Consider the following 11,532-nt stretch of genomic DNA (forward strand, 5'->3'; position numbering starts at 1 on the left):
TACAGGAGTTGGGGGAGATGTGATAGTGCAAGAAAATTCTGCTCACACAGAGAAGGAGCAGCTGATGAGCCAAGAATCTGAGGACAGCTACGGCTGTGTCTCTTCCCCGCTTGCTTCCTTTCCAGGAAGAGCTGGAGGGTGGGGAATTCCTGAGAATGGGCTGAGGGGCCTGGCCCCGAGAGGAAGTGGTGGGAATATCAGGGACTGACTCTATCTTGGTCACCTAAGTTTCACTAAATAGCCTTTCCCAGGAAGAGATCTTCAGGTTACGGGACTAGGGCACCAGCCCAGAAGGAGAAACGGAGGCAGACCTCCCCTCCCAAGAGGGTCATTGCCACATGAGACCCAAGGGAGCTGCACAGGCAGCCTCAGCCCCTCCTACTGTTCCTAGGTGCTAATCCCTGCACGGACCACTGGAAAGAGGATTGGCTGAGTGGCTTGGAGAGGGGGCGTCGCCACTACCTTCCCCAAGGGTTAAATAGGGGCGCAGACAAGATGCTCGGAAGCGCTGTATTTCCCCGAACCAGACCATGACCCAGACCCTCAAGCTCGCCTCCAGGGTGTTGCATCGTGCCCGCTGTGTTTTTGAGCTGGGCGCCTCACTGGGCTCCAGAGGCTCCGGCTCAGCGCCTCGGGGCTTGGCAGACATCCCAGGCCCCTCCACGCTGGGTTTTCTGGCCGAACTTTTCTGCAAGGGAGGGCTGTCGCGCCTACACGAGCTGCAGGTAGATTGGGACTCTGTTCCTGGGACTCCCGCGCTGGGGACACAGACTAGTGCAGATCGTAGGAGGGAAGGCCAGTGAGGACGGATGCGCATGAATTACAGAAAGACTAGTTGGGACTTGGGGCTTTGGCTCAAGCAGCACGCGGAGTCCATCCCGACACCCAGCAGAGGAGTGCATTCAGAAAGCGCCTTCTCCTCGCAGTGCGGAAGTCTGGAAGCCCGGTAGGTCCAGACAAGTGGGCAGGAGGCAGGAACGCGCAGGACCTTCCCCGGGCATTCGGCGTGTTGGGCTTAAAGCTACCTGCGCTCCTATCCTTTGGGCTCTCGTCCTGAAATGGAGAGTCCACGTGTGAACCTTTAGGGATTTTTCCACCGTGGCTTGGCCAAGGTGACCAAAGAGAGGTCCTGAATGTCTAAGCAAAGTCTTTCCACTTGGCCCGTCACACTCCAACTTTCTAGGGATGGAAAGAGGGGGAGGGTTTTTTAGCATTAGGTCCATGCCCCAGCTGGGAGCTCCCCCTTCCAAAGCCTGGTTGGCGTTGGCACGGGCCAACCTGGGAGTCCCTTTGCCCATGTCTCCGGTGTCGCCGCGCCCATTCTCCCAGGTGCAGGGCGCTGCGCGCTTCGGTCCTGTGTGGTTGGCCAGCTTCGGGAAGGTGCGCACGGTGTACGTGGCGGCCCCTGCACTCATCGAGCAGCTGCTGCGACAGGAGGGGCCCAGGCCCGAGCGCTGCAGCTTCTCACCGTGGGCTGAGCACCGGCGCCAGCGCCAGCGGGCTTGCGGACTGCTCACGGCGTGAGTCCTCTCTGGCCCAAAGCCCCGAAGCCCCACTGTGCCCCTCTCCAGTGGAGGGTCTGGAGACAGTCTGGGGGTGTGGAGGAGGGGAGGCCGTCTCCCCCAGACTCTGCCAAATAGGGATTTTCACCCCAGTCTGTTTCTCAAGCTCAGGTAGAGCCCGGCCCGCGCCCCACGCTCCCCTCCTCTTGGTCCTTATCTTTCGAGGGCAGAATCCTGGGTGCCGGCAAACGGGGTTAGGGTACCAGGATCCAGATGTAATGTAAGATTCTGTGACTCAGGTTACCCAGGAATCCAGGCCCCTCTGGGGCCAGGAAATGAGTAAGGAGGAAAGGGGATGAAAAGCAGACGCAACCCCACTCCTAGTCACCCGAGCGGAACACGCTCCTCAACCGCAGCCAGCAGCGCCGAACGGCCTCCACACACACACATCTGCCCTGATGCGCCCCCTCTCCGCACCCCCACAGGGAAGGCGAAGAATGGCAGAGGCTCCGCAGCCTCCTGGCCCCGCTCCTCCTTCGGCCTCAAGCAGCTGCCCGCTACGCCAGGACCCTGGACGACGTGGTCCTTGACCTGGTGCGGCGACTGCGGCGCCAGCGGGGACGTGGTACTGGGTCGCCCGCCCTGGTTCGCGATGTAGCCGGAGAGTTTTACAAATTTGGACTAGAAGGTGAGTACCAAGACAGTTGCGGCAAGCTTAGGAGGTACCCCCCTCCCCCCCCCCAGGGTGTGGGGTGGAGGTGGGGTCGCCCGTGTCCTGACAGCGCCCCCTCCCGGCCAGGCATAGCAGCTGTGCTGCTGGGTTCGCGCCTGGGCTGCCTGGAGACAGAAGTGCCTCCGGACACCGAGACCTTCATCCGGGCAGTGGGGTCTGTGTTTGTGTCCACGCTGTTGACCATGGCGATGCCCAACTGGCTGCACCGCCTGGTGCCGGGACCCTGGGGCCGCCTCTGCCAAGACTGGGACCAGATGTTTGCATTTGGTGAGGCACAGACGTGAAGCGGGGATGGGAGGACGGAACGCCATCCAGGGGTAGTGAGGCCTCCCTGTACCTTCTCCCCACGCAGCCCAGAAGCACGTGGAGCGGCGAGAGGCCGAGGTAGCCATGAGGAGCCAGGGAAGGCCTGAGGAGGACATGGAATCGGGGGCGCACCTGACCCACTTCCTGTTCCAGGAAGAGTTGCCTGCCCCGTCCATCCTGGGGAATGTGACGGAGCTGCTGCTGGCCGGAGTGGACACGGTAGCGTTCTCCCTCCGTGTTGTGGCCCCACTTTCAGAGCTTAGCCTGTCCAATCTCAATCCGGCTGCAGAGGATTCACTATGGCCCTCTAGAACCGCCTGGGTTAGCACTTCCTGGGCTGCGGGCAGCTTCTCTTCTGCTCCCTAGGCTGGTTTCCGCTCTTACTGCCTCCAATGCTCTCACCTACCCTCTCAGGTGTCCAACACGCTCTCCTGGGCTTTATATGAACTCTCTCGGCACCCCGAAGTCCAGACGGCTCTCCACTCCGAGATCACAGCTGCCTTGGCGAGGGGGTCCAATGCCCACTCCTCAGCCACTGTTCTGTCCCAGCTGCCCCTGCTGAAGGCTGTCCTCAAGGAAGTGCTAAGGTGAGGGGGAAGGAGAGAAGGAGCTAGAGAAAATGCTGGGGAAGGGCTGGGAAAGCAGGTAGTCGATGGGAGCAGGGAGAAAGTGGAGAACATTGTACTCTACTCCTGGCCAAGAATGGGTTTGGAAGTTGCTGGCATGAGAGGGAGGCTAACGGCCCAGCCTCACCTTCCTGCCTCTCCTTGTGCTCTGCCACCCAGGCTGTACCCCGTAGTACCTGGAAATTCCCGTGTTCCAGATAAAGACATTCGTGTAGGTGATTACATCATCCCCAGAAATGTGAGTAGAGCCTATGGGTCCATTTTGCTAAGCCATCCCTCGCTATCTTGGCCCTGATCCCATTCTCAACTCTCCATAAGCCCTTCAAACCCTTCTCTCGGCCTGAATGCTTCTCTCTGGGATATGATGGGGCAGTGGAGAAATCATTTCAAAAGCAGCCACAGAAAATTTCCCCATCACCTACTAGAGCCTGCCTTCATCCCAGTCCATATAGTCTTTTCTCCATGTCTCTCCTTGCATTCCTGGGTCCGAATTGACAAGTCTGTGTTCCTCCCTCACCAGACGCTGGTCACTCTGTGTCACTATGCCACTTCAAGGGACCCTGCCCAGTTCCCAGAGCCAAATACTTTTCGCCCAGCGCGCTGGCTGGGGGAAGGTCCAGCCCCCCACCCATTTGCCTGTCTTCCCTTTGGCTTCGGCAAGCGCAGCTGCATGGGGAGACGCCTGGCAGAGCTTGAGCTGCAAATGGCTTTGGCCCAGGTGAGTGATCTAGACCTTCTCCAGACGAGAGAGACCCTAACCCTCTCAAGCTGTGAGCTCTTCTCCTGACAAGCATAGGAACACATTTAAGACTTAATATTTTAAATACGTCAATCTCATTACAGTCCTAGAAAGTGAGTGAGGGTATTTGGACTATCTATTTCCCTACCATAGTCCCTTATCCTGATGAACCAAGAAGTTCACTACCAACCTTGACCATTCTAACACAAATAATGCCCATGACCAAAGCAGCCCACCACTGTAGACTCCTCCCATAATGATAGCTTTCTTCCTCACTTTTCAGATCTTGACCCACTTTGAGGTACAGCCTGAACCAGGTGCTGCCCCAGTCAGACCCATGACCCGGACTGTCCTGGTACCTGAGAGGAGCATCAACCTACAGTTTGTGGACAGATAGTCCTGTGGAAGGAGGCTGTTACCACCTTTTCTCTCATCATAGGGGTTTATTAGGCACAAGACCAAGAGATGTGTATTTCCCCTGAGACCTGTCTATCTCATCACACTAGTCAGAATGATCATAGCAAAAGGTTTGAGGCAGTCCTGGCCAAGGTGTGAAGTATGCATTTGGCCTGACCCAGCAGGCCCGGAGAAAACCACAGTCCCTCTGCTGCTCAGCCCTTTTCCTGATCATATCATATGCATCCTTCAAGGGCCAACTCAGACTTTTAACTAATAATGCTGGGTGACCTGAGGAAGAATTCCACCACCGCCCTTTGGGGGCTCCACAGTGTTCATTGATGCTGCTGACTAAGCTCTTTACATGACATGAGCTAAGTAATTGTGCATCTGGTCTGCACCTGGTTGGTCTTCCTTGCATGTGAGCTCTTTGAGAGGAAGGATGAGGCCTTATTCAGTGTGTATACCCCTGCCAGGGCCTGTCCCTGGGTGACACGCAAAATCTCAGATTGAATCTGGACCATGTGGCAGAAGCGGGGAGCAGCTTACCAGGCTCTGCCTACCCCGTTCTTTCCTCACCTTGCCCCTAGAAAGGTGAGTCTGCCCTTGCCTGGTTTATGATTTTTTAAAAACGATCCTTGCCTCTCTGGTCACTATTGAGTTGGCTTGACTTAGTTCCTAGACAGAGACATCTCTGCACCTATCCTTGTATATGCCTTCTTTTTACATATTGATATTTTTAAATATTCATAGTTTTGAAATAAAAAACATTTGAATGTTCCCTCCTTGACTTTTGACTTATTTCTCTCCCACTCTCACTTCCTACAAGACCTGGAGGCAAGACCCTCACCCAAATCCCTGACCTTGGTTTCTCAGGCCCTGGGATTGACCCCATACCATGGGAGGTCTGGACACCTGGAAGAGGGGTTTGCATCACAAACCCAGACACGTTTCTGTCTGGAGTGGGAACAGCCAAGTCTGGCTCCCTGGAGGAGAGTAAGAGGGTGGTGGTGAGAAGTAATCACAGGGCTAGCTGTAAAAAAGGGCCGGAGCTAGGGATTTACAGAGATGACCACAGGTGGCTGACTCTTTGGTAGAAGTGTTTTTGGAACCTGAACTGAAGGACATCCTAGAATGGTCACTCTCACCTCTCTGGGAAAATTGCTCCAAGGTCTTTTCCTTTGGAGAAAGACAGGGATACAACCAGAGAAATGAAGTCAGACAGGATGAAAGCTCAGTGTGGGGGTGGCCAGAAGCCCTGGGGCACCAAGGCGGAAAGGGGCTGTTTCCCTGAGTCAGCACTCTCTGACCCCCCAGAGTGGGCACAGCCTCCCCTTGTGCTGTATACAGATGAACTCATCTTCCATATAAATCAATCTCTCAGCACACTCCCCACAGCTCCCTCTGAGGGTAGCCCAGGTTACCCTCCCCATGTCAGGACTTGTCCCCCTTCCTCCTGCTCCCTCTACACCCCAGTCCAATGAGCCAGATGGAGATGGAGATTTCACTTCACACTTCCTCCTCCTCCTCCCCACCACCTCAGCCCCCTGCCCGAGACATGGCTCCCTGACCACAGGAACTTCATTAGCCACCAAGCCTTCTGGGGAGTTATCTATTTATGTAAAATCTACAGAGGGGCAGGTTGTCCCTTTACTGTCCCTTCTGTCAATTCCTGTACTACACTCGATCCCCATCCCCATTCCCCTATCACTAAACTCAACCCAAACTTCAGTGACCTGATTTTTAGCCGACTTGAGCTTTGAAAGAATAAAGCCCCAATTCCTCTCAGACCCTTTCCCCTGGACTTAGTGATGCAGGCTCTGACACCCACACTCCCCATTGGGCAAGTTGGACTACTCACTTGAGGACGGCAACAGTTACTATGACCCCTTTTCTGGATAAGATTCTCTTTAAGGTGGAAAAGGGAAGGATAGGGGACAGTACTGATTGCTGGTCCCAACCCAATACTAAGACATCTAATGGTACTGAAAGGAAAAGGAATATACTGTCTCACTTGGCCTGGTTTTAGGACCTAGAGTCCAAATGGAGACAGTGTGTTTGTGTGCCTATGATCTTGGGATTATTTAAATTTCCATGTGGGCCATCACGGGGGCAGCCCAGGCTTGGCACAGGAAACCCCAACTATGTGGTACCTACCTGAACCCTATCTGCCATGATAGGCACTAGTAGTCACTCTGATTTGCTGTCTCCCATCTGACAGCTGGTCCCCACCAGCTATCCTGTGAATAGCAAATCAGTAAAGTCTGGCTCTTCTGTCTGCTCAAGTAGGGAATGTGGAAGGTTACTTCTCTGGAGAAACAATTTTCCACTGGAAAATGGGGGAGGGGGGAGCGGGATATTGCTCAGCCTCAGTTCCCTCTCCATGTTGATTCCTAGAGGTGATACACCTCCCACAGGTCCAGGTGACTTTGGTATCTATACCTCCAGGCAAGTCTGGGTGCTAGCACCATGGACAGCAGCGAAGACCCCCTTTTAGAGAGGGGTAAGAGATAACCAATACCCAGGCAAGGACATGTGACCTTTAGCAGATAAGCATTTTCCCCAAAACATCCCCAGGGAGCATATAGAGCAGACCTTCTCTGAGAGGACTAATAATAGGAAAGGCCTCTGGATCTGACTTTAGCAAAGTGTGAAGTAATTAATTTAATTGCTGATGAGTAGTTCACTTAAAAGATACCATCATTCATATAATACACAGCTCCAAGACCTCAGGAGAAAGGGCTGAGGCTTCAGGCTGATCCACATTTTAACCAGTCCTTCCCAAATTTTCTCTATAGACAACTGCCCTCTACGCTGCTATCTCCAAGCACAATACTTCCAGTTAATACCACTAGCTGAGACATACCAGGATCAGACCTGTAAGCTGGAGACTCATATCATGGAAGGATTCTGTCCATCTCACTCCAAATAAGTCCAAATTCACTTCACACCACTTCTCCGGGTGAGCACAGTACCTGAGAAGGACTAAGAATCCAAATGATCCCCAGAGCAAGGAGAGCTCCAGCCTTCCTCTGCCCCCACGTGTAGAACATTGGAGGAGCTCTCATTCTTACAAATAACCACCATCCTTCACATTTGCAATGTCTAGTTTCCCTCATATTTACATATCTATGACACTCAACACACATTTCCAAGGCTCTGTGCAATTCCAGATGAAAAACACATTTTGCAATTTGTTAACCAGCTATTATTTGAAATAAATGGACCATCATCTACAGTATAAATCATTTTATGCCATCATTGATTTTCTGTGCAATGGCATTCAACCTGTCCCTTCTTCTTCTTTTTTTAAATATATTTTTATTTATATCAGAGAGGAAGGGAGAGGAAGAGATAGAAACATCAATGATGAGAGAGAGTCATTGATCAGCTGCCTCCTGCAAGCCCCACACTGGGGATTGAGTCCGAAACCTGGGCATATGCCCTGACCGGGAATCGAACCGTGACCTTCTGGTTCATAGGTCGATGCTCAACCACTGAGCCATGCCGGCTGGGCGCAACCTGCCCCTTCTCTATCCTCATTCCAACCCTATGAGGTAGACAGGAAAACCACAGTGGAGAGATTTTTTTGTAAATCACAAACTTGGAGGTGGTAGGTCCACCCATTAGATACCTCTGAGCATTGCCATCTAGCAGCCAACATGAATTATTCACCAGCAAGTGGGAGTTACACCTCCAATTCAGAACCCACTGCTGCATTTGGGATTTGTAACCTCTGCAGAGAAAACTCCCCACACCTCCCAACCCTCCAGAGAAGCCCCAGATGAGAAAGGAGTCTCCACGTGCATATAAATGATTCTTTATGCCCTCCCCCCATGCAATGGGGGGCAGAGCAGGGGAAGTCCCCCCGCCCTCATGCAGGGAACGGGAGGTCAATGTATACTAGTCTTATTGCCAGCTGCCCTGTGGCCATGGGGTGGGGAATGGGGGGGTCTACAGCCCCTTTCTTCTGGCATTGGTTCCCCCTCACCAAGTCACCATGGTAGAGCTGAGGGGCTGGAGGCCCTAGGAGCTGAGGTAAGGACGGTTCTCTGGGGAAGAAAAACTGTTCTCCCCACTTGCCCACTGGCTGCCCCAGGATGAGTGTGGGGAATGGAATGTCATCCAAGTGACTCCACCCAGTGGGCAGAAGCCAGACAATGTCTCCAGCTTGAGGCTGCCCACAGAGATCTTCAGTGGTGGGAGCAGTGTGCCCCAAACATCTGATCCAGGTGGTACCTCCAGCAGCCATGATAGCTCATCTCTGGCCGATGCGTTGACTCAAGATCCCCGCTCCTGGAGTTCAGTTCAGACTGTGGTGACCCTCATGACAACCTCTCGGCCGGAATGGGAACTAGAACGCGCATCTGGTGGCCGAAGCTGTCCAAGGAGGTGCAGGATTGTGTAACCACAGCGCTGAGGCAAGAGCGTCCGCATGCGCTGGGCAGCCGGGGGTCGGCTGGTGGCCCCAGAGGGAGGGCCCGTCCGTGAGGTCCTGGGGCCCGGCTTCCCTGCCGTCCCTCCCCCTGCATCTCCTCCTATGTCCTTGGTCTTGTCATAATTCAGGACCTTCCACTGCTGGTTCACTGCCTGCCAGCGTTTGAAGATGCGGTAGACAGAGGAGCCTTCGTGGACAATGAGTCCTAAGCAAGAGGGATAAGATATCCAGGGTCAACTGCTGCCCAGACCTAGGCCAGAGGTGCTGAAGCAAGCATTTTCCAGAGTGAGGAGATAGGGTTGCAAAAGACCTGGAGAAGCTGGGAAGGGAGGGGCACCAAGATAGCCCTAAAGGCTCTCAATGGTAGAAAATGTGGCCATAAAGCTGAAGGAATGGGGAAGGAAAGTTAAGTGTATGAGTGCAGCGGTTCTCAACCTGTGGGTCGCGACCCCTTTGGCGGTCGTACGACCTTTTCACAGGGGTCGCCTAAGACCATCCTGCATATCAGATATTTACATTACAGTTATGAAGTAGCAATGAAAATAATTTTATGGTTGGGTCACAACATGAGGAACTGTATTTAAAGGGCCAGAAGGTTGAGAACCACTGAGTTAGAGGAAGCTGCTCCTCAGGTCAAAGGGAGAGAGGTGCCCTCACCTATGCAGACGACATCCATGAAGCCATACATGCCGTAGCAGATCTGAAATAGCAGATCCTGTCGTTGCCACTTGGCTGAAGGGCTGAGTGAGGACCAGATGAGCCAGGAGATGCTGGCGACGAGGAAGAGAGAGCCCAGAACTATGGCCGCAATCTGGACCTTCTCAATGACTGTCAGGGAGATGGCTTGCCACTGTGTGGGAGAAAGGGTTCCAAAAAGTCACAGAAAGACATGGAGGGCCAGGGGATGGTTAGCCCTGAAAAGGAGGATGCTCCAGGAGCCTTCCTGGAACCCTTCCGGCAGGATTAACACCTGTCTCTTCTGTGCCCTGATCAAACCTCGACTGTGGCACTGCTCAAGTTGTTTGAAACCATGTGTCTGTCCTAGTTTAGAAAGGCAGGATCAGGCAAGTGCTCTGAAGCCAGACCATCTAGGTTTGAATTCCAAATTCTAACTCCATCACTTCCTGGCTGAGTAACCTTGGGCAAGTTTTCAAATCTCTTTGTGCACCAATCTTTAAGATGGGGATAATAATGGTATATAACTAATAGAATTATGATGATGATTAAAAGAGTTAATACACACCAAGAGCTTGACACACAGAAAACACTACATATTTGCTATCCTCATTGATATTACTACCTTTTTCTTTTTTGTTGTCCCAGTGCAGTGCCTAGAACAGTGCCTGGAATAAAGGTGGCACGCAATAGTGTCTTTGTAAATAAGTGAAGAAAGGGAGGATTTACAGAAAGACGGGAGATTGTGGGGAGGGGTAAATAAATGGATGAAATAGGCTCCCTGGAGGGTTCCTGACTCTGAATGCTGAAAGGCCCTTACTCCAACCCGAGAGTCCTCTCCGCGGACCTGATACTTGAAGTAGCAGAGCTCACAGCTCCAGGAGCCCCTCTCGCTAATCCAGCGGATGAGGCAGGGCTGGTGCGTGCAGCGCACGGAGCCGTCACAGCGGCAGGGGCTCAGGAGCTCCCCCTGGAGGAAGAGTGACGACAGTCCCTGTCAGCTAGCACCACCGCGACCCACTCCTCTCCGCTCTGGGAGATCAGTCACTGTCCCACCTTAGAAAAGCTCAGGCCTTTCACCCCACATAGGGCAAGAGGCTAAGGCTGCAGGACAAAAGAAAAAAGTTAGAGCGCAAGGTAAACTTCCCTGACCAAACAGATGAGGATGAAAAGGGACTGGAGCGGAGGTGGGGAACTGGGTCTTCTCTTTCCCCAGAATTTGGAGAGGGTGGTCTTTAAGGCGTCCCGACTGGAAGGCTACCCCTTAGGATCTGAAGGGTTAGGGTTAGAGCTTCAGAGCCAGGCCTTCCTCCCCTTCCATCGCCGTAACGCATGTCACAGGTGTGGTGCACACCGGGCGGGGTTAGTGCTCCGTTTCCAAGTATCAAAAGGGAGAAGAAATTCTGGGGGATGGGAGCAGGTGTTCCCTTTTAATCCAGGAAATATGTCTCACCGCATAGAGACATCCCCTGCACTATCCCGAGACAACTTTGTCCATAACATTTAAACAAAGAGGACTCTTTGCAATGAGATGGAAAGTTGCAGAACGGGAAGTGGAGAAAAGTGCCCCACGGAGAGAAATGTTGAATGAGGCCAGGGCGCCGGCTGGGCCCCTCCCTTCCAGGTGGAAACCAGCGCTCTCCTCGGCCACCTCCCCAGCCGACAAAGACCCCAGGGGGAGAGGCCGGGGGAGAAAGGCAGTCCCCGTTCGTGGGCGAGGGATGTTGAGCTTCGCCGGGAGAAAGTCCCACCCCTTCCTGGCGACCCCCGATCCCCCTCCACCTCCAACAGACGCTCCGGGCGTCTCCAGCCGGCCCCCCAACCTCACCGAGTCCCACTCGGGTGCCGGGTCCCGCCCAGCCTCCCAGGCCCCGCCCCCCCGGGCGCCCCAGGTGGGCGCCGCCACCCCGCCCGGCCCCGCCCCGCGAGCGCCCGGCCTGACCTGCTCCGGGCCCTGGAAGCAGATCCGGCACTGGGGGGTCCGCAGCCCGCTGTCCAGGCTGCTGCTGAGCGACAGGGCGTCCAGCGCGCCCGGGGGCGGCGGCGGCGCGGGCGGCGGCGGGGGTCCGGCCCGCGGCTCCTTGTCGCCGGCCAGCCCGCGCGCTACGGCCCCGGCC

General features: G+C 54.3%; 2 protein-coding genes across 2 annotated transcripts in view; one reads left to right on the forward strand and one right to left on the reverse strand.

Annotated features, from left to right (window-relative positions):
• Positions 1–15: 15 nt before the first annotated feature.
• On the forward strand, positions 16–5,083 carry LOC102431071 (25-hydroxyvitamin D-1 alpha hydroxylase, mitochondrial). The gene is given in 10 exon segments (XM_014459890.2): positions 16–866; positions 869–946; positions 1,330–1,520; positions 1,988–2,190; positions 2,302–2,502; positions 2,588–2,760; positions 2,956–3,128; positions 3,327–3,405; positions 3,688–3,885; positions 4,190–5,083. Coding segments are annotated over 10 exon segments (1,467 nt in total). The 5' UTR covers positions 16–809; the 3' UTR covers positions 4,304–5,083.
• Positions 5,084–8,106: 3,023 nt separating this feature from the next.
• Positions 8,107–11,532, reverse strand: part of MARCH9 (membrane associated ring-CH-type finger 9) — a 6,260-nt gene continuing 2,834 nt past the window's right edge. Inside the window, exons 2-5 of the mRNA XM_023757937.1 lie at positions 11,358–11,518; positions 10,253–10,385; positions 9,398–9,613; positions 8,107–8,945 (exon numbers count right to left, since the gene is read on the reverse strand). Coding sequence (XP_023613705.1) covers positions 8,611–8,945; positions 9,398–9,613; positions 10,253–10,385; positions 11,358–11,518 — 845 coding nt within the window. The 3' untranslated portion in view covers positions 8,107–8,610. The remainder of the gene's footprint in view (positions 8,946–9,397; positions 9,614–10,252; positions 10,386–11,357; positions 11,519–11,532) is intronic.

The sequence above is a fragment of the Myotis lucifugus genome, unplaced genomic scaffold (genome assembly GCF_000147115.1).
Source record: "Myotis lucifugus unplaced genomic scaffold, Myoluc2.0 scaffold_119, whole genome shotgun sequence".
NCBI classification, from domain to species: Eukaryota; Metazoa; Chordata; class Mammalia; order Chiroptera; family Vespertilionidae; genus Myotis; species Myotis lucifugus.